Here is a 22,369-nt window from a genome sequence, read left to right on the forward strand (position 1 = left end):
GTTACTGCCCCAAGACCATTCTCATGCAAGACAATATATAGTCTGAGAAGGGTGACAGACATTCTCTTAGGTGACATGCTTTAGAAAAAAACATGACACATCTCCAAGAATAAACTAGTAGTATCCCCCAACTAAGGACTCCCACAACGTGCTTCTCAGTTGTTCTTGTTGTAAGTCTACAAGAACGAATCTGGTCATACACTGCATATTATTATTTTTTTAAACAGACAGATCAAATATTCTTCCAAAAATGATTTACTAATTTTAATACTGCATGTTTAAAATGTGTATGTACATGATCCACATTAACAGCCTAACTCTAGGGCTCATCTCATTGAACATCCTCAAACTGAGCACAGAGTTGATAAGCAATGCTGACACACCTCAAGGCTGTCAAAAGGCCATTTAGTGGCAAAAGATCAGAATTGGGCTGCCTGTGTAAACGCAACCATAGACTGTGCTGCAGAGGTTTGAGAATGGAAAAGGTCAGGGGGTTGTAAATTACTAAATTATATTCATATAATAATCAACTTGCTCCTTACAATATGCATTAATACATTGGTTCAAATCAGGATGTCTTTAGTGAGGACCTCTCCATTACACTGTAAACAATAAGAAAAAAGATTCCCACTAATTTCCTAGCAAAGGAACTGACTAACTCCTATGGAGTTCACCCACTGTAGCTGGGCCGAGAGCCAGGAGGTTGGTGTCTGGTTGTATTTCTGTGGAAGACCATTGCCATGGGTGATTCAACACATGAGCGTTTTCCTCAGTAGAGGCATATGGACTAAATTGTACATTGATGTGCTGGGATCTCTCATGCAGAGTACATTTAAAGTTGATAGCAAATGCAGCTTATGAGATGAGTAATTACTCAAGTTTGTGTTATGGGTGGTTCTCATTCTAAAGCAATGCCCAAACCTGCTTTATTAGAGCACATCTTGTCAACAGAATTAACATCAGGTTATGTTCGCAATAGTTTATATGCGTCTGTAATCCCCCCCTGAGCATTCTTGTAATTAAAAATATAATTGAAAGTGCACTGTGGCATGGGATTGTTTGGCTTGGTGTATAGTTGGGCTGTCGGCAATTCATTATTTTATTGATCATGTGGTCGATTTATTAGAAAAATGTGTCCCCTATGTTCCACTCCAGCAGTGTCGAAGCCTTTACCTGAGGCAGGACTTGTCTGTTCATGTCTTTGTTTTGACTAAATCAATATTACACAGTAGTGTACTGGGATATGAAACTATAAAGTTCAGAGGAGGTGTTAGCTTTTATGCCCACGATATCCCACCGATGATGTATGATGCTGAGCTCGGATAAAATTATCTGGAACAAAGAGCCCCCCTACTGTTTACAGAAGGTTGGAAAATGAACCTCCAGTACTCCAACAGACTGTTGATGATTAACAGTAAACTGATTACAAAAAAAGAACTAATCAGTTACGTTACCAGCAAAACATTTTTTTGAAAAACTAGATGATTACTTCTTAAATTACTTTTAAATTCAGAAAGGATGTTTTCTCGCTGACATTCAATTCCTCTTTGTCGTCTTCTAATGCCTCTTAAAGAGAAGGTAATCCAAACATAACTGAAAGTCATCAGATTAGGTTACTGAGTTTGGGTAATACAAAAGTTAGGTTACTGATTACAATTTTGGACAGATAACTCGTAACTAACAGATTACATTTAGAAAGTAACCTACTCAACCCTGGGTACTAAGTAAAACAAATTAAAAGGTTTGCGATTGTCACAGCAATATGACTACAACATTGACTTTCGCTTCCTGAGGTGCATACAAAATGGGAGATTCTGTTTTAGGTGGATTTCTCCTTAAAAACATTGACTCATAGTTGCCCATGAGTTGTTTCTGAAGAAAGAATACTCACAAACTGTTTTTTCAGGTTTGTGGACTTCCCATGTGACACAGGATTTATATTTGGAACATGACTAACCATTCCACTGATTTATGCAAAATATGTTTAATATGAAAAAAACACTTTATGTAACACACTGTCAGGTTACAGGGCTATGGAAACATGTGGTGAAGCAGTGTCAGTTTGTGTTAGTAGTCTGCTATGAAATACTGCTTTTCAGCAATATTGTCTCTGAATAAGATGTAGGCTAGTTTGTTGCTATTAGAGAAAGTGTCAAACATGTCTGATGTAATAGCATGGAGAATACTGTAACAGTGTCGAAAGTAGGATAAATGGCTCATCTTATGGTTTGGGAATAGTACGGCTATGTTATGCACTGTAATGATGTCATCAGATGAATGGAATGTGTATCATGAAAGGCGAGCACAATTGACATGCCGTTTTTCATAAGTAGTAACTGTAACCAGATACAAGAACTAAAGCATTTTCACTAACAAGGCTAGATTACAAGCACATGGTTTTTTTTCAACGTGTGCTTGGTGTGCCTTTCTAGGTGACAGTTCTGTTTTCTTTTGTCTGGCACGAGCATTAATGTATGTTTCCATGCCTGACATCATTGTGAGGATTATTGGAAACCTTATTCCTTTTCCAAAGCTTTTAGGCAAATAGCGCCACCCATAACAACACCCACTGCCAGACATTATTACACTTGGCCTAGGCCTACTTGTGAAACTAGAGAAATTACATTATAGGATAAATACAATTACAATGGGAACATTAGTCATACATTATTTTCATGAAAAATATCTAAATACATTTTTATTAATAACAAAATGCAGATGTTTCTATCCTTAATAGCCTATAGTCTAATCTTCATTTAGTTTGTGATCTGCACAGCACGAGCACATTTTTTATGTTCTTCAACGCTCACCCTTTCACGGGCGGGACTTCCGTTCGAGACGCGGGAACTTCCGTTCGGGAAAACAATATGGAAGTGAGAACGAGTCTATTTCTTTTTGATATTCAATAGTTTGCAATTGCAACAGTCAGTCACAAGTTCCATGCATATTGGAAACGAACCAACACTTAGTTGTTCATCTAACTAGCTTTTTCCCCGATGTAGTTGCTTGTAGCTAGCTACTAGCTATCTCACGTACCTGTAAACGTAGGTAGCCGCTTTCTATAATGCTTCACAATAACATTATATAGCTAACGCTAGCTAGTAGCTACTACTTAGCCCTGTCAGTTTGACAAATGCCAAATGTTTTAGGCACTTTTCGAGGATAAATCCGTTATCGTGATGTGAAAATGCTTTACAAATAGGCAGCCTCGATAATTATTTACCGACCAGTTTCCAGGTAGCTATGCTAACTAGCTATCTGTGTGTCTCATGTTGAAATCTCTGCACCCACACAGTACATGATCGGGCAGTGAGTGTACATGATGAATCGTCCCAAGCCTACAACGATCAGGCGGCCTAGTGCTGTGAAACCCTCCGGTATGTACAGTGTCTAGCTATGTGCACCCACTTTATCTAACTTTTGTCAAACATACAATAATATTACAAGTGTTTCTCTTCCAAATGTTGCCAATAGGTCACCCTCCTCCAGGAGATTTCATAGCATTGGGGTCAAAGAGTGGCGGAGAGTCCAAAGCACCTGCAGTTCTCCTTAAGCCAGTGTCCACCTTACCCACTGACCGTAAACGAGAGACTTCCTCGTCACTTCAATCCTCCTCTGGCCTGTCCGGCCTAGTGAAGCGCCCCAAGATCTCCTCTACCCCTCCTGTCAGCGCCCTAGGACGACTGGCTGATGTGGCAGCAGTGGACAAAAGGGCTATATCGCCTTCGATCAAGGAGCCCTCAGTGGTGCCCATAGAAGGTAGGAAACAGTATCAATTCAAATATTTTTTCAGAGGAATAGGTAGTGGTGAATCCTGATTCTGTGGTGTGCTGTGTGTGACTGTGCATATTACTAACACAATGGTTCTCTTGCAGTCCCCCCAGCAGTGCTCCTGGATGAGATTGAGAATGCAGAGCAGGATGGAAATGATGATCGCATTGAAGGGTTGCTTTGTGGAACTGTCAAACAACTGAAGATGAACCGGGCCAAACCTGACATAACACTATACCTCAGCCTCATGTTTCTGGCCAAGATTAAGCCCAATCTCTTTGCCACTGAAGGAATTATTGAGGTGAGATTTGAAACCCAACATTTTACAATCAGTTCCATACAATTTTTATACAGATTTGTTCATGAATTTTTCTATCTGTGCGTGGACAGGCCTTGTGCAGTCTCCTTCGCCGGGATGCCTCCATAAACTTCAAAGCAAAGGGCAACAGTCTGGTGTCTGTGCTAGCCTGCAACCTGCTGATGGCAGCCTATGAGGAGGATGAGAACTGGCCAGAGATCTTTGTCAAAGTGAGAACCACTCATCATTCCTGTTGGATTTCTGTTTGGATTCTAGCTGCGTTGTTACCACTGTTGTGCGCTCTTTAACACGGTCATGTTCTTTTCAGGTGTACATTGAGGACTCTTTGGGGGAGCGAATTTGGGTAGACAGTTCCCATTGTAAGAATTTTGTGGACAATATCCAGACTGCCTTCAGTACCAAAATGCCCCCAAAGAGTATGCTGCTGCAGTTGCAGCCTGACACTGGCCGCTCCGGTGGAGATATCAGTGCAGGTATAGTACTGTATGTATGTACCTACCGGTTTGTTCAGGTGTGAATCCAGGGACATTGGATTTGACTCTTAATCATTACTACGTCATTTAACGTCATTTAACATTTGGCGGTAGCCTAGCGGTTAAGAGCGTTGGGACAGTAACCGAATGATCGCTGGTTCGAATCCCCAAGCCGACTAGGTGAAAAGTCTGTCAGTGCCCTTGAGCAAGGCACTTAACCTTAATTGCTCTTCTGAGTCGCTCTGGCTATGAGCGTCTGCTAAATGACTAAAATGTCAACTTTCCAGGGAACAGTCCTCACCCCTCCACCCCAGATGAGGATGACAGCCAGACTGAATTGCTAATTGCTGAGGAGAAACTTAGCCCTGAAGATGATGGACAAGTTATGCCAAGGTATTTAGGCATAGGCTACTACATATACTCTAGCAGTAATATATTGATTGCCTTTCTGTATTGTCTGTCTGCTTCTACTTAGACCGATCAGTTTATTGGACAGTTTGTGTTCATTCACTCTTCATCTCATCGTAGGTACGAGGAGCTGTCTGAGAGTGTGGAGGACTATGTTCTAGATGTCCTGAAGGACCAGTTGAACCGCAGGCAGCCCATGGACAATGTGTCCCGTAACCTGCTGCGTCTGCTCACTGCTACCTGTGGCTACAAGGAGGTGCGGCTTATGGCTGTGCAGAGGCTGGAGATGTGGCTGCAGAATCCAAAGGTGAGCGGAGGAGTAACACTCAGCTACCCACATCACCTTCACTAGTTAACAGGAATCATCATTTCATTGGCAACCGTGGTCTAAAGTGGACATTAGAGCCATCTCCTTCAAGCCTCAAATCCAGCATGTAAATGCATCTGTTTGCATGAAATTAAATCTGATAGTGAACTAGTGTTCTGTTCTGTATAATGAAGCCTTTTGTCTCTGCAGCTGACCCGTCCAGCTCAGGACCTTCTCATGTCTCTCTGTATGAACTGCAACTCCCATGGAGCGGACGACATGGAGGTGACCTCCAACCTCATCAAGATCCGCCTGAAACCTAAAGTCATCCTCAATCACTACATGCTCTGTGTCAGGTCTGCAGGTCCTCTCTTATGGCCATATGATTGTTTAGTTTGGATAGTCCCCTACACATGGTTTATAGATGTTCAACTAAGTACCCAGGGGCCTCAACCATAAATCCTTACCCTAACCCTATCTTCATGTCCTCATCCTGGTTCAACCCAAACCTCAACCCTAACAAGTTGTTGCATATCAACATAGTTGATGTGTTCAATGTAGTTAGTTTGAACATCCTACAGAGGACCATTTATATTTCAAAAGTCTTGGTGCAGAACTCTTTATTCATACACTTAACTGTGCTGTCTGGCCTTTGTTAACCAGGGAGCTACTGAATGCACACAAAGACAACCTGGGAACTATGGTGAAGCTGGTGATCTTTAACGAGTTGTCCAATGCCAGGAACCCCAACAACATGCAAGTCCTTCACACACTGCTCCAGCACAGCCCAGAGCAGGCCCCTAAGGTGAGGGAGTATTCCATGCTGACAAGACAGCTGGGGGAAATAAAAAATGTGTTACTGTGGGGAAAGTTATTATATGTGGCTCACAGTGCTCGAAATTAAGGCTTGACCGTGGCAAATAATAAAAATAAATAAAAAATTAGTCAGACAATCAGAATATAGATTTTAGTTGTCCGAATGGACAAGTAAAAAAATCACTATCAAACAATTGACATTCTGAGTAAATTGACTATTTCAATCAATATGTTATATTTACACAAAGCAAGAGAACACTGTAGACAGCTAACTCCTCGATCACACCAACAGCGTCATTGTGCAAAATGGTACGCTGCAGTATCTGGATATGTGTGCAACAAAAGTTAAACATTCACCTTCTGCTACCATTTCTGTCAAGCCGTCTACGCAAACAGTTTGACGCATAGGTTCAATAAATCCAACCACACAGAACACACCACACTCTACAAAGCAATGCTGCAAGGCAAACGCAGCGGTCCATTGGAAAGGAATGTACTTCTGCTGTACTTAAACGCAATGATGCTGTCGGTGTGATCGAGTTGTAAGAGTTTGACTAAAGCAGCACAAAATATCCAGTCAGAATATATATATATTCTCTCTCGAATGTCGAATGATCTGGGCCAATAGCCAAAGTCTATTTATATACAGGACACTCCGGTGTCTTATTGTTATAGAAGCCCACATTTTCATTTGATATTAATATGACTTGGCCTATTAAGCCACTCTCAGTTTAATGCATGCTAGACTTCTCCTGCTGTGCTATTTCATGATCTCAAAGTTGAAGTTGCTTTTAAATAACTCCAAAACAGGGGAGGCCTAAGGTAATAATGAGAGAGAAACAATAGCAAGATATAAAGATCAAATGAGAAATTTGAACAAACCTTACAGTTGAGCAAAGAATTATAAGACAGAGATGATTACATGCATGTGAGGTTGAAAACTAACTTGAAATATCATAAAGCATTAAGTCCAATTAAAGATTAAAGACTGTTTTCCAAACTATTCTAATAAACTATTTAAATGTCCTAAAGTTGCAGATTTTAAATGGGAATAATAATAAAAGCCGGAGTCTTTGCTATTCTCAAACACAGATTTATTTTAGGCCACGGGGTGAAATTGAGCAAACAATACCAAGATGATGAGTCAAAAGAGAACTTACACTACAGCTGATGAAAGCTTCTGAAAGAAAGGATGCAGTGTGTGCAACCTACCTACAATGAATATGGTAGCCTAGGCCTAATAAGAGAGGAAGATAAGGGAATATATGCGAATCAGTTTGTAATCATTTAGTTCTGAGGTAAGCAGAGTTGCTCTGGAGCCCATGATGATCACATGAGCCCATCACATGACGCAACAAGAGCACAGCCAGCATGGCTCGTTGCCTGTGTGTCACTCGCTCCATCTGCCCACTCACAGACACACAGATGGCCAGATAGGCCTAGGCCTCTACACATTTCTTTCGTGCCACAGCTCCACCAGAGTAGAATAGGCTATTCGAAAAAGATTTGTCTCCCTAAATATCTTTTGTCTTATGTCACGATTTTGCTCGTCCCTCCTGTAGCATGCGATCCAAATGCTTAGCAGTCTTCAAACCAGTATTGACCGTGCTACACACGGCTGTACCTGTCATCTAATACAGGACTAGTAAAGGCCCAGTACACTACATTCTGATTTTTCACAGGGTGCTGCAGCATCCTCAGCACCGTTTACTTTCCGTTGTAATGCCCTTTTGGCCCATGGTGTTACAGACCTTTTGGGGGGGGGGGGCGCATGTTGACAAGTGACTTCAGCTTTCGGCCAATTAAAACATTTAACGTCAAGCCCGGGTTCAGAAATGGACCTGTATAAGCTTTATTGGCTTTGGATGGAAGTACACGTTTTTATTTTTCTCGGATTGATCGCACTTTTACTTTATTTTTAATAACTGAAACACAAGAAGGAGATGTTGTTTGTAAACCGCTTGTCTTAAAGTTGTCCTCTCCCTTCTGATCCTGTACTTAGTTCCTGGCCATGGTGTTCCAGGACCTGCTGACCAATAAGGATGATTACCTGCGTGCCTCTCGAGCATTGCTGAGAGAGATCATCAAACAGACCAAGCACGAGATCAACTTCCAGTCCTTCTGCCTGGGTCTGATGCAGGAAAGGAAGGAGGCCACCTACGTCGACATGGAGTTCAAAGTGAGCTCACGATCTTTATATTACTCCCACTTTGTCTCGGTCTCCTGTACCATGAAATAACTCACCCCCTACCTAGTTCTATGCCCTTCTGTGCCTCTTCATGAATAACTTATATGTGTTCCCTGTGGATTTGAGCTCATGCTCTCTGTCTGTTTTCCACAGGAACGCTTTGTGATCCAGGTGACAGACCTGCTCACGTGCTCCATGATGCTGGGCATCACAGCTCAGGTCAAGGAGGCTGGCGTTGCGTGGGACAAAGGAGAGAAGAAGAGTAAGTTCTTGTAGTTCTCTGGTTGTCGTCGATGTGGGCATTTTGAACATCCCTTTTGTCTGTTTCAGATCTGGATGGTCTGAGATCCTTTCAGAATAATATCGCTGCCATTCAGAGGGATGCTGTGTGGTGGCTTCACTCTGTTGTTCCCACTATTGCCAAAGTGCCATCCAAGGACTATATACACTGGTATGTGTTTGGGAGTTTTCGTGCCACTTTGATTGTTCAAAAAGATAAACATAGGGGGAGCTAATAAACATCCTACAGTAGTTACTTAAGATAATTTTCATTACATGCGTAGAAGAATTTACTTGTGTTTCTTTTCCACAGTCTTCACAAGGTGCTTTTCACAGAGCAACCAGAGACCTACTACAAGTGGGATAACTGGCCGCCTGAGAGCGACAGAAAGTGAGCATCTCTTCCCAACCTTTGTTTTCGATTTGTTTTATTCATGTCTGTCTGTCCCTGCTGTCTCCCCCTGCTCCGTTGACATCACTTAAATGTTTTGCCTCCGGCAGTTTCTTCCTGCGGCTGTGCTCTGAAGTGCCTCTGCTGGAGGACACTCTGATGCGCATCCTGGTCATCGGACTGTCCCGTGACCTGCCCCTGGGCCCGGCCGACGCCATGGAGCTGGCGGACCACCTGGTGAAGAGGGCGGCCGGGGTCCAGTCCGATGGGACAACATCTGCAACAGCAATGGGTAAGTGGAGTTTACTTACAGTAGTTAACATTTTCATGAAAAGAGGTGACGTTGAGGGAACTTTTTTTATTTGGCTTCACATAAAGAGGGATATTTCGCTTGTTTCCTGGTTTTGCTTTTTCAGATCTGGATGTGTTGAGAGTGGAGCGGATCCAGCTGATTGACGCAGTGCTGAACCTGTGCACCTACCACCACCCAGAGAACATTCAGCTGCCTGCGGGGTACGCTGCTCTCTCTTAGTGTAATTAATCAACTTGCCAGCCTGCTTTGAGTCGATGTTCATGTCGTTTTCTGTAAATAACACGTTTGATATTTTTCAAGCTATACTCCTCCGAACCTGGCGATAGCCACACTCTACTGGAAAGCATGGCTCCTGCTACTTGTGGTGGCCGCTTTCAATCCACAGAAAATAGGTATGAGTCTCAATCATGTTTCCCTACAAATCATCAGTGTATGTATTAGAACCTTAGCCACAGGTTTTATCTTTTTGTTACAATCAACCATGTATTTCTCTCCAGGCTTGGCTGCCTGGGATGGCTATCCCACACTGAAAATGCTCATGGAGATGGTTATGACAAAGTAAGTCACAAGTATGAAACGTTTATCAGTTTAAACCCAACACATACCAGACTAACTACTCAACAAACCTTATCTTTCTCCTCCCCCTTTTTCCTGCTTGCAGTAACTACTCCTACCCTCCATGCACGGTGGCCGATGAGGAGACCAAGACGGAGATGATCAACAGGGAGCTGCAGGTGTCCCAGAGAGAGAAGCAGGAGATCCTGGCCTTCGAGAGCCACCTGGCAGCTGCCTCCACTAAGCAGACCATCACAGAGAGCAACAGCCTGCTGCTGTCTCAGCTCACCAGTCTGGACCCACAGTAAGACTCCTGCTTCATACCTGCACCTTGTAGACTACTTTTAGGGACTGTTCCTAGACGCAGATTGTCAAAATGCATACTAAATGGAGAATCTCCATTGAATGGGCTTTTTTAGGCCATGACTAGGCTTAATCTGGGTCTGGGAAACCGGCCCATTTTGTTCATTTGTTTCTTTTTTCTAGGGGGCCCCCTCGCAAACCCCCGCCCGCAGTCCAGGAGCAGGTGAAGAGCCTTAACCAGTCCCTTCGCCTGGGTCACCTCCTCTGTCGCTCTCGCAACCCTGACTTCCTGCTCAACATCATCCAGAGACAGGTAAACAAGAGCACATCCTCTCTTGCCAATAGAAAGTATTCTCTCTGGAAGGAACTCTACAACTGTGTTCTATGTTTTGCCCAGGCCTCCTCTCAGTCAATGCCCTGGCTGGCTGACCTGGTGCAGTCCAGTGAGGGGTCCTTGGACGTGCTGCCCGTGCAGTGCCTGTGTGAATTCCTGCTTCACGATGCTGCAGATGACAACTTGCCCATCGAGGATGACGAGGAAGGAGAGAGCAAAGAGCAGAGAGCCAAGAAAAGACAAGTATGCTGACGTTTCTCAACAGCGATCATATTTTTGTTTGTTTCAGAAATCACTGACTCCACCATCTCAAAGGATACGCTTGTCACGTTTTATTTCATCCACACAAACCAACAAATGCCATTTTTTCTGTTGTCTCTCTCGCTACACCAGAGGCAACAAAAGCAGAGGCAGCTCCTTGGACGGCTGCAGGATCTGCTGTTGGGTCCTAAAGCTGACGAACAGACCACGTGTGAGGTGTTGGACTACTTCCTGCGCCGCCTCAGCTCTTCTCAAGTGGCATCAAGAGTCCTGGCTATGAAGGTGCATTATAAGAGACAGGACACACACTAATATGACTGTTTCATTGATTTACTGAGATGTATTCATCTACTTTGGCTGTTCTGCTGTTGTTCAGGGTCTGTCTCTGGTGCTGACTGAGGGGGGTCTGAAGGATGGAGAGGAGAGGGACCAGCCCATGGATGAGGACTCCAGAGATGCTGAGCTCCTGCCAGGGTACCAGTGGCTCCTGCAGGACCTCCCCAAGCTTCCCCTGTTCGACAGCGTCCGGGGCATGACCTCCACCGCTCTGCAGCAGGTCAGTGGGGAACTGGTCTAGATCGTTCGTACCAATGTGAACTGTATTTGGCCTCATTGTCAGGTTGTAGATGACACAGAGTTTTTTTTCGCTGAAGGGATGTGGTAAGAATGTGTGTTGTGTTTCTGTTCTTCCCCAGGCCATCCACATGGAGACAGACCCACAGACCATCAGCGCCTACCTCATCTACCTGTCCCAGCATGCACCAGTGGAGGAGCAGGCGTCTCACAATGACCTCGCTCTGGTAGCCCTGACACCTCTTTTCCTCAGTCATCCCTCCTATTATATACCTGGGCTGTGTGTTCAGTCGAGCACCCCGTAGCAAAACGATTTGCACGGAGAACTAAAGTCTGTGTTCTTATTGAACAAGTTCAGGTAGTTTCAAAACGTTTTCTTCCCCACTGAACACGACCCTGTATTGCCTTAATAGTTAGATACTGAGATGGGTTTGATTTGTGATCCTCTAGGATGTGGCCCGTCTGATTGTCGAGCGCTCCACCATCATGAACAGCCTGTTCTCCAAGTACTCCTGCCGGCCCGAGTCAGACGCTGTGCTCTCGGCCCTCATCTCCATCTTCTCCAGCTACATCAGGAGGATGAGGAAGACCAAAGAGGGAGAGGACCTCTACAGCTGGGTGAGGATTGGATCTTTACTGGGAAGGGGTGGGGGCTAACCTTACGTTTTCTACATCTAAATGGAACATGGTTTCAGACTGATGGTTGCATATTGGTAGACCCTTAGCGATCATTTCAACTAGAGGTGCTTGCTGTCAATACAGTTGTCACTGAAATGACATTACTCCTTTGACCTTTGACTATTGAACTCTATAGTCAGAATCTCAGGACCAGGTGTTTCTACGTTGGACCACAGGGGAGACGGCCACCATGCACATCCTGGTGGTCCATGCCATGGTCATTCTCCTGACGCTCGGGCCACCCAAAGGTATGTATCTCTGAATACCACACTTGTTGTTACAAACATGGCCTGTCTACTGTACCTCGGTGTGTGTTTTCAGTGTATAGTATGATTCATGTGTCTCTGTTCTCAGAGGAGAGTGACTTCTTCAACCTCCTGGACATCTGGTTCCCCGACAAGAAACCCCTCCCCACCGCCTTCCTGGTGGACACCTCCGAGGAGGCCCTGCTGCTACCTGATTGGTTGAAGCTGAGGATGATCCGGTCAGAGGTCTCACGATTGGTGGATGCAGGTACGAGTCCAAACGCATTTTAAATACATGTAGGGAGAAGTGTGCATGGTGTAGGCCTAACAGAGTAAAATACGACCGTATATAAAAATATAATTCTGGTATTTATGGTACACTGTCTGTCCTCTGCAGCGCTGCAGGATCTGGAGCCCCAGCAGCTGCTGCTGTTTGTCCAGTCGTTTGGCATCCCCGTGTCCAGTATGAGTAAACTGCTGCAGTACCTGGACCAGGCCGTATCCCACGACTCACAGACACTGGAACAGAACATCATGGACAAGAGTGAGAGAGCTTGACCACACTATCCTACTACACTATATCTATTCCACGTGGATAATGTTTGCCTCAGTTATGTAGCTAGTGCTCATATAATTTATTCCTGAAGATTCTGTGCATAAATCTGACTATTTAGTGCTGACGGTATATTGTCTATTTCTGATGATTCTGTTTGTCCTGTGCTACAGACTACATGGCTCATCTGGTGGAGGTGCAGCATGAGCGAGGCGCCACAGGGGGGCACACTTTCCACGGGTTGCTCAGCTCCTCTCTTCCTCCTCGCAGAGGTCAGTCAGGGAAAGGGGGATACCTAGTCAGTGGTACAACTGAATGGTTTCAACTGAAATGTGTCTTCCGCATTTAACCCAATCAGAGGGGTGCGAGGGGCTGCCTTAATCGACATCCTACCCACGCTCCTACCCGCAAGGCTACCTGCCACTCCATACAGTCTCGTACTACTACTACGTGATTACATTTGTTTATGCCTCTCTGGGTTACATTTCTTATAAAGGTTTTGGAACAGCCCAGTAAAAACACAGTTTTGGTATTTTGCGTCCATACCTGTCAATAACCCGGAGACTATGATGTTTAACCTTACAGATAGTACTGAGGTGAACAGAGACAAAGTTACCGTGGAAACTCCTAGTGGCTCCTTGAAGATGAGAGCCAATCAGATCCCAGTGATTGGGCCTGAGGATGACCTCACCGGCATGTTGCTTCAGGTAGGAATATATCTCTGCCTGGAGATGGATGACACATTAATACCTGTCTGTAGTCATTTTTGAAGTTTATGGAGCAAATAATTTTTTATCTCCGATTTTCATCAACCATTTTCTTGTAGTTTGTCTGATAAAAGACACCGAGGCTTTTTAAAACATACATCCACAAGTAGCCTACAGTGAAGTGATTGATTATCCTAGCTGACAGATTTGTTTGGTTAGTACTGTAGTCAGATCTACCACCTGTTTTCAGAGTGCTGACTGAGGATCTAATACTTTTGGCTTTGTCTCCACAGATGTTCCCTCTGAAGGTGGACCTCCGCAGGCCCATCCCCCCTCCCCGTCCCCTCTCCCTGGCCCTGCAGCAGGCTCTGGCACAAGAGCTTGTGCATGCCAGACAGGGGGGGCACCCCCAGCAGGGTGGGGTGGCAGTGCGTCTCCTACAGGCCCTGGCTGCCCTGCTCAGCTCTGCTCACGCTGGGTCCCTCGTCATGGCCATGAACCGCAGCCACGCCCTGTCCTGCCCCATGCTGCGCCAGCTGCACCTCTACCAGGCATGATTGATTTACTCTGCTGTCCTTCGCAACAGTGCTGCATCTGTCTCTCTCTGTAGCCTATAAATGTGTGTGTTTCATCAGTGACCACTACGACAGAATACATGCATGTCTGTCATTACACCAAACAGATGTGAATGTATTGGGTTGTATTTTTAACGTGTGTTTTTCTCCTTCTCTCGGTCTTCCTCCATCTCATCTACTCAGCGGCTGGTGTCGCAGGACGTGGCCTTCTCATCTCTCTTCTTCAAGGCTGTCATGGAGATGATGACATGGTTGGAGAACCCAGCCGTGGAGGCGGGGCCGCTGCGGGCCCTGCTCAAGTCCTTCGCTGGACAGTATTCCCAGAAGCACCGGCTCACTGATGGTGAATGCTCTTTATCATGTCCTTGGCTACGTACAAAATGATACCCCATTGCACATATATATATTTATGATACAGACACGCGTACTTGGGCCTAGTCACAGGTAGTCAAGTAATCCACTGTTAACGGTGTGATAACTGACTATGCCTATCCTCTGCAGTTCGTACAGGCTTCCTCCACCTGGCTGAGGCCCTGGCTTATCGGAGGGACTCCGAGGTGGCTGTGAGGGCTATAATCGCCACATTGAAGGCAGGGGAGAGATGTAACGCAGAGCCGGAACTGATAGGCAAAGGTATGGTACTTTAGTGCATCATTGACTCTCTCTCTCAGGCTAGAACATCAACTATCCTCACTATTTCTGCCCCAGTTTGGATGTGGTGGCTGACGTTACGCAATTTCCCCAGATCTGTTGTTTCACCGCCTCTGAGTCTCTGTTTTTCCTTTTGGTGACCTGTTCCTTTATGAGTTTATAAGCTCTTCTCTGAAACCAAACCAGACCAGCGGCTTCCAGTTTGTTTATGTCCAATATGGGCTCAGGTCTCCATCAAGCCCAGATGAAGGATTCTTTTGACTTTAAACTGGTTGCGGCCAAGCTGGCGATCTAGGTTACGCAAAAATGCGATAATGGTAGTTGGTAGTTCATAGTTTTGGTGTGTGGTTTTTGGCTTGCCCCTACAATGTTTTATTTTTCCTCTGAATCACAAGATTTTTCCTGAGCTCAGCATCATGGCCAGGTTTGTTTTTGTTTTTTAACTTCTGAATGTTCCCGCCGTAGCTGATGGAATGGCACAACCATCACATGACAGCTCGTAACACTCAGTACTGTTTGTTGTTTCCAGTGTTACAGGGGCTAGTGGAGGGGAAGTCTCCATATTTGGAGGAACTGCTGGCCTTGCTAATGACTATTGGAACAGAGACGGGGACCGGCTCTACCACCGCAGGCCCTGTTGCCATGGTGATAGCGCTGCTTCTCCGGGAGACTGAAGAGCAAGCCGTGAAAATGGAGGTGGATACAAGCAAGTAAGCATGTAAATTCTATCACGCCTAAAATCATTCAAAACATGTATTTTTGCCCTTACTCAAACAACAACATACACATCTGGTTAACTGTGGCATTGATCTCATAGAGAACATTTTGTTTTTCTGTTTATGACTTTTGTAATGCCTTAGAAATATTACTATTGTATGTTTAATAATCAGCACTTTGTTTGACTGAGGGATTGTATAGATTCATCTTTCATGAAGCCTGACCTTGAGCCTGTCAATCTATTCACTTCCCTTTCAGCAGCAGCTCTGAGGTGACAAAGACTGGGTCCAGCTCAGGGCTGCTTGTTGATTGGCTGGGACTTCTTGACCCTGAGGTCACATCTGTGTGTCCCGACCTTCAGCGGAAGCTGCTCTTTGCTCTCAACAAGGTAATCTCAGCAAATATCTGTGTGTGTGTACGTACTTCACCACCTTACTTCATGTGGTTTATTCCAGGGTAAAGGAACTCCCTCCTACAGACCATACCTTCTGGCATTGCTGACCCATCAGTCCAACTGGACAACTCTTCATCAGTGCATCAGTGCTCTTCTCAGCAAGCAGCAAGACCAACGGTCAGTCAATATATCAATCCCAAATCATTACCTTCAGCAGTAGTAGTCACACTGACAGTGTTTCCCAAACAGTGAAAGTTGTATTGTAATATTCTGTAATGGTGTTGTGTATGCTGTTCTCCAGACTGGACCCATCTTCTGCTCTGGACTTCCTGTGGGCCTGCAGTCACATCCCTCGTATCTGGCAGGGCCGGGACCAGAAGACCCCACAGGTAGCACAGTACTCCAGTCTAGCCCTCAAATAATGACTTCAATTAATCCAGTCACATGACACAAAGCAGTGAACATTGTTCCCCCTCAGCCTGACTGCTTCCAACACTTCTCTCTTGTGCTCGCTCCCTCTCTCTCCAGAAACAGACAGATACGTTTGTCCTGCGGTTGAACCTGGAGGAGCTTATCAGTCTGGTGGACCTCATCATGTCAGAGTCTGAGCTCAACAGCCGCGGCGACTCCTCGCCCCTTGCCAACGCCGCCGTCAATGCCAAGAGCACCCTGGACCACACCTCCTGCTCCCTCATCCAGTCACGGCTGCCCCTGCTCCACAGCTGTTGCCATGGCGACCTGGAGAGAGTGAAGAAAGTCTCGGAATACCTCATCAACTGCACAAAGAAATGGGGAGACAGGTATGAGTGGGGTGTTGGCTCTCGGACTGACAAACTTAGTCATGCTTGTCCAATGGGAGTTTAATACTATTTACAGGGTGATCTGTTGCTATGTGATCTACTTTAGACAGAGACGCCCTCTCTCTCAATACCCCATCTGTTCCTTCAGCAACAGCAGACGTGACACTCCATAATATTTTGGTCTCATAAGGTTCAATAAAGTGCCCACAGTTAATTTAGTTAGACATATTTTTCACCTTCCCTAATTAGCCCAAGTATTGAATTTGGTCTTTGGCCTCTTTTAAACCGAGCTGATAAACTTGGAGCCACATCACTAGACTACCCCCGGACGGAACAGTTGAAATTCACAGACTGAATATTCTGTCAGACACAACGCTGTGTGGACCAGGGGAAAGGCGATAATTAGGTCTATTGGTGTGAAATTAAAACGACCAGAAGTCGTGTGTTCTGTGATCTCTTTAAAGGCTCAGTGTATTCTAATAAAGCCAAGAGGATTAGGGCTGCAGCTCTACACGTGCTGCCTGTGTTGTGGATTCCCGCTCCGACTTAGCTGCCTGTCAGAGATCAGGGTGCAACTTCTCTTTATGGAAGCCAAACCTTCTTTCATGAGTCTGCCTCTGGTTATTAAACCAATTGTAATGGGGAAACTCTGGCCAAGGTCAAGCAGCAAAATTATCTATCCAATTACAATATTTTTAAGCACAGCTAAGCTGTCTTGTACATATAGTTGCGACTGAAAACATGGGTTGCTTAAAACCCGTCTTACAAAGCAGACTGTTTGGCCTTGTGTGGGATAAACATTTCCCTGTGTGATAGGCATTCTCCTCACAGCCTCTTCTTTTAAGGCTCATCGCTAGATTAGCTGGTGTTTATCCCAATTTACATGATGGTTGTTGAGGAGACAGTGGAATCTGACTCTTGGTCAAGGTTGTTGCTGTTTATGGAAAACACCGCCAGTGATGACCAGCGAATACACATCCTGTTGATTCGTAGACGGTCTGACGTGTATGAGCCAAGTAACGAGGCCTCCATCAGACGAGAGCATTGTAGTAGGAGACCATTGTGACTGTCTGCTGTGTGGAAACTGTTGTCTGATGTTTGCTAGCTGACTCCATTGTGTGTTCCTTAGTGTGATGAGTAAGCGGTGCCAGAACCTCCTGCTCCAGCTCTACCTGCACTTCCCAGAGGTCATCCAGCACGTGACCTTACCTGACGCCACCCTGAGCAGCGAGGGGGCCGCCGACGGCACCACATGCAAGGTAGACTAGACCTTCTGCTGGCTCAGTCTCTTAACTGTTTCTCAAAGCCATTGGCTGACACAGAAGCAGTCATGGAGGTCTTAATGACTAATGTGTGATCCCTCCCTTTCAGCACGATGTCCTGGTTCACCGTCTGGTCACGTTGCTAGGCGATACGGGAGACACAAAGTTGGCTGAGAACCGGATGTCAGACGCTAACCTGGCCTGCAGGAAGCTGGCTGTGTCCCACCCTGTCCTCCTCCTCAGGTGAACACCATGCTCATTACAAACGTAGTGTTGGACATATGAATTCAATGCACCTCTTATGGTAGATTGTAGCTCCATGGCGACGTTCACTGGCGTGATTTTAAAATCACCCTGTGAATGTTTTTGTTCTCACCTTTGCTGTGGTAAGGTGGAAACGTCTGGAGAATGATCACAGCTTACCTTTCTTAACTTTCCAGACACTTGCCGATGATCGGAGCGCTTCTCCACGGACGCATCCACCTCAACTTCCAGGAGTTCCGGAGCCAGAACCACCTGACATTCTTCAGCAACGTGCTGGCCATCCTGGAGCTGCTGCAGCCGTTAGTGTTCCACGGTGAACACCAGAGGGCGCTGCAGGACTGCCTGCTCTCCTTCATGAAGATCCTGCAGGTGAGGGAATGAACACGGAGCGCACTCACAGATCAGCCTCAGGGTGTTACAGTTGGTTTAATGACATTTGCTTGTGTTTTTCTTTTTAGCGTTTCATAGGCATTTGACTTCTCGTCGGTGAGGAAAGAATAGATTGTTGCCACTGTTACAGCTGTGGTTGGCTGGATATCTAGACTAGATCTAATGTGTTTTCACAGAACAGTAGTATTTCCACAAGGTCAACTGCTTTGTGCATTTAAAATAACTATCTTATTGATCATGTAGTTAATAATGTTGTGGTCCATATTCCCTGCAGAACCTCAGGAGACCTCGTATGCATCCGTTGGCCGTCTTCAGTAAATATGTGCAGTTCATTCAGAAGTACATTACCCACGATGCAGCATCAGCCATTCCGTATCTACAGAAGCATTCCGATATCCTACAGTAAGTCATTGAGCTGGGTTTTTAAAAAGTGATTATTGAGACATTAGGATTGGCAACACCATTGCAGTAATGTTAATTGTTATTTCACATTGTGTGGTGCAGCGAAGGAGTGACTTTTTTTTCTCTGTCCCATTAGGGGGCTCTCGTCAGAGCACCCTGACCTGCTGCTCAAGTCCCTGCTGGCTGGCCTCACCCTGCCTGTGAAGACTGGCTCCTCTGACAGCTCTGCTGAGGACAGAGATGGTAAGCTTATCCGCTCGTGGAAACTTTGCCTTGAATGAAAAAACATAAGTGAATCAAAACACATCAACAATTTGGCAAATGAAAAAATATACAATATATTAGTTACACATTTTGACTGCGTACAGATACATACGAATCAACCATCTCGCTAAATGTGGTGTTTTTGACACGTCTCTGGGTTTCCTCCGATCAGATGAGTCGTCCTCTGGTTCCCTGCCCATGGTCAGTATCTCAGCCTCCGTTCCGCTGACTGCAGCTGACATGACCAAGTACCTGAAGAAGATCTCCAGGGGAGAAGCCATTGAAGGTCATTAACGTATAATACACTCTCAGGTCAGTTTAACACGTAACTTCAGGGATTTTGCTGAACTTCACCAACATTTTGCTCCCCTCTGTGTTTCAGACGTGCTGGAAGTTCTGACCGAGGTGGAGGACAAGTCCAAGAGGAATCCTGAGATCATCCAGTACTTCACTGTAAATTTGCCTTCTAATAACACACCTTTATTATGAACAAATAATCCCCCAACACACACTCTGCTTGGCACCACTCTGTACAGTATAAGTGAACAGGTTTTCATTGCCTGCCCTCAGAATGACCTGCGGAGACTGATGAGTTCTACTGAGGAGTTGTGCCGTAACATGGCCTTCAGCCTGGCCCTGCTCTGCATCCAGAACAACCCGTGGTAAGATCAGAATGCCGACACCTCTAGGATTTCTCTGCTTATTTTTATAGGAATCTAGAGAGAGAGCGCTCCAGTTGTCTGACTGGATATTCATTTATTGATGCATTGTCTAGGAATGTTTAGCTGCAAATGTTGCTGTAGTGGTAACTGTAAGGTGTTGTCTCAGTTGTCTTTCATGTCAAATAATGTTATGTGTCCTAAGTAAGATGTGTGTTTTTTCGCTGCTCTTGCAGCACTGCAGCAGACTTTCTGCCCACCTTCATGTACTGTATGGGCAGCGGGAACTTTGACGTGGTGCAGACAGCGCTTAGGAACCTGCCAGAATACGTGCTGCTCTGTCAAGGTATGATTGTCCCATCTTCTCAGCACTACACAGCTTCTGTGCTTGGTCTTTATTATGGATCTAAACTCGCAAGTTGGAAAGTAAACTGTTCTGTGTTTTCAAGATGTATAAGGATTCATGCTCAAAGAAAAAAAATGTTTTTTTTTGTTTTGTTTCGTTGTGCTTTTCTCCTCAGAGCATGCAGACATCTTACTCCACAAGGCCTTCTTGGTGGGGATCTATGGGCAGATTGACACCAGCTCTATGATCTCTGAGTCCATGAAGGTCCTGCACATGGAGGCAACAACATGAGGACCCGGAGGTACAAGTCCTTCTCCTCTGACGGGAGGCAGTGTCACCATAACGTTTTTGTACAGTAGATTTAGACTCGTGTCATACACAACTGCTCTGTTCTTTTTATCCATTTGGTCAACTCATCAGGATTTATTGATTGATACGAACTGATTCTTTGATTCGAAGGTAATATCGAAGTATTCAAAAGATGGTGAAATATGATTATTGTAAAAAAAGAAATAAAAATGTCACTCATGCTTGTTTTGCAGTGGTAGTGCTTCTATTATTTTAGAAATAATGAATACTGGCTATCTAACAACCAATGTCAGAAATTGTATTTTTTTTAATTAAAAGAACTTTTGAACTGTTGGATTTTTGTCTCTGAAATATAATAGAAATAACATCACATAAAACCAGGGTGCCATATGACATGTCTTTTCTGTTGTTTCTAACCTCAGAGTTCATACTATAATGGTGTCTGTGTTGCATGTTTAAACATTTAACAGAGAAGTCTGTTACCAGCTGAAATTGTGGAGCATAATCTTTGGAATTTCAGCAGAACTAATTATTGCTTTTGGGCATCAACATTTCACCACCTCAAACAAGAGAACTAGAGCAACAGTTACTGGAGCAAGACCCTGGTGCCTTCATATTCCATGCATTCTCTGAGCCAGATCATGTTTGAAATGGCTGTCATAGTTATGCACTCTTTTCACTGGGGTGTCGAAGACAAATTAAAGGCATGCGATGGAAACCAATTTGCCATGAAAGTGTGAATTGTTTTGTCCAGTACCACTGACTTCATCAGGAAACCCTCTCGAGGGAGTCAAAGGGGTAGACGAAACAACGTGCATGGCATGCAGGTAACCCAGCTAAGTGTTCCTTCCTCACCCATTTATGGGAAATTAACCAAGGCAGTAATTGTTCAATCACACAGACCAAAGCGCTGTTTTGAAGGCTGCATGTGGGCAGGCTGTTTTGGCCAGCACTGAAATGTACTTTGCTGGTGTTGGATTGCATGGTGGGACATTGGGAGGAAGCAGTTGGTTAGTGATGGGAGAATCCTATGTGAAGGTGGAACATGCCCACACTGGTGGGTCAGGGGATGCTGTTGTCCGTTGGGACTGACAGCCACTCTACATACTGCGCATATGGGGCTGATGAAAGCAGCCTCCTTCAATGAGGTCCACACATGTCCAATGATCTGCTCCCCGCTACCCTTTTAACATGTCATAATCGATGGGAAGCTAGGGGTGGAAATGTCTTCAAATGTTCAAGTGATTCTGCCACCATTATGGTTTTCACCGTTATTCGTGCTGCTGTGCATAATTTACATTTACATTTTACATTTAAGTCATTTAGCAGATGCTCTTATCCAGAGCGACTTACAAATTGGTGCATTCACCTTATGATATTCAGTGGAACAACCACTTTACAATAGTGCATCTAACTCTTTTAAGGGGGGGGGGGGGTTAGAAGGATTACTTTATCCTATCCTAGGTATTCCTTAAAGAGGTGGGGTTTCAGGTGTCTCCGGAAGGTGGTGATTGACTCCGCTGACCTGGCGTCGTGAGGGAGTTTGTTCCACCATTGGGGTGCCAGAGCAGCGAACAGTTTTGACTGGGCTGAGCGGGAACTGTACTTCCTCAGAGGTAGGAAGGCGAGCAGGCCAGAGGTGGATGAACGCAGTGCCCTTGTTTGGGTGTAGGGCCTGATCAGAGCCTGAAGGTACGGAGGTGCAGTTCCCCTCACAGCTCCGTAGGCAAGCACCATGGTCTTGTAGCGGATGCGAGCTTCAACTGGAAGCCAGTGGAGAGAGCGGAGGAGCGGGGTGACGTGAGAGAACTTGGGAAAGTTGAACACCAGACGGGCTGCGGCGTTCTGGATGAGTTGTAGGG

At 45.2% G+C, this 22,369-nt stretch overlaps 1 protein-coding gene across 3 annotated transcripts; it reads left to right on the forward strand.

Annotated features, from left to right (window-relative positions):
* The first annotated feature begins 2,793 nt into the window (after positions 1–2,793).
* On the forward strand, positions 2,794–20,840 carry LOC129833057 (integrator complex subunit 1-like). Of its 3 annotated transcripts, none has more exons than XM_055897309.1 (48): positions 2,794–2,873; positions 3,296–3,377; positions 3,475–3,759; positions 3,876–4,072; positions 4,162–4,299; positions 4,398–4,563; positions 4,851–4,956; positions 5,092–5,278; positions 5,489–5,634; positions 5,942–6,083; positions 8,097–8,273; positions 8,436–8,544; positions 8,613–8,733; positions 8,875–8,952; positions 9,063–9,244; positions 9,369–9,465; positions 9,566–9,657; positions 9,763–9,823; positions 9,927–10,124; positions 10,307–10,436; positions 10,521–10,700; positions 10,851–11,000; positions 11,095–11,274; positions 11,414–11,518; positions 11,742–11,909; positions 12,106–12,217; positions 12,324–12,482; positions 12,612–12,758; positions 12,941–13,039; positions 13,353–13,474; positions 13,768–14,025; positions 14,233–14,392; positions 14,551–14,682; positions 15,230–15,410; positions 15,676–15,805; positions 15,873–15,988; positions 16,113–16,200; positions 16,340–16,611; positions 17,741–17,870; positions 17,983–18,116; positions 18,314–18,506; positions 18,802–18,929; positions 19,066–19,172; positions 19,366–19,479; positions 19,576–19,646; positions 19,764–19,855; positions 20,089–20,198; positions 20,374–20,840. In XM_055897309.1, exons 2-48 carry the CDS (start codon positions 3,320–3,322, stop codon positions 20,487–20,489), a joined length of 6,624 nt encoding a protein of 2,207 aa, XP_055753284.1. In that variant the 5' UTR covers positions 2,794–2,873; positions 3,296–3,319; the 3' UTR covers positions 20,490–20,840. The 3 variants fall into 3 exon arrangements, with proteins under 3 accessions (XP_055753284.1, XP_055753283.1, XP_055753285.1); XM_055897308.1 differs by having other exon boundaries at positions 2,837–3,044; XM_055897310.1 differs by having other exon boundaries at positions 2,837–3,044; positions 15,679–15,805.
* The last annotated feature ends 1,529 nt before the right edge of the window (positions 20,841–22,369 follow it).

This window comes from Salvelinus fontinalis, chromosome 34 (assembly GCF_029448725.1).
Source record: "Salvelinus fontinalis isolate EN_2023a chromosome 34, ASM2944872v1, whole genome shotgun sequence".
NCBI lineage: Eukaryota > Metazoa > Chordata > Actinopteri > Salmoniformes > Salmonidae > Salvelinus > Salvelinus fontinalis.

Bases quoted from the DNA above. Each gene is read 5' to 3' on its own strand.
- LOC129833057 (XM_055897309.1), top strand. From the start codon at position 3,320: ATGATGAATCGTCCCAAGCCTACAACGATCAGGCGGCCTAGTGCTGTG. The intron at 3,378-3,474 runs GTATGTACAGTG...TGTTGCCAATAG, and splicing joins TAGTGCTGTGAAACCCTCCG to GTCACCCTCCTCCAGGAGAT. The intron at 11,519-11,741 runs GTAGCCCTGACA...GTGATCCTCTAG, and splicing joins CTCACAATGACCTCGCTCTG to GATGTGGCCCGTCTGATTGT.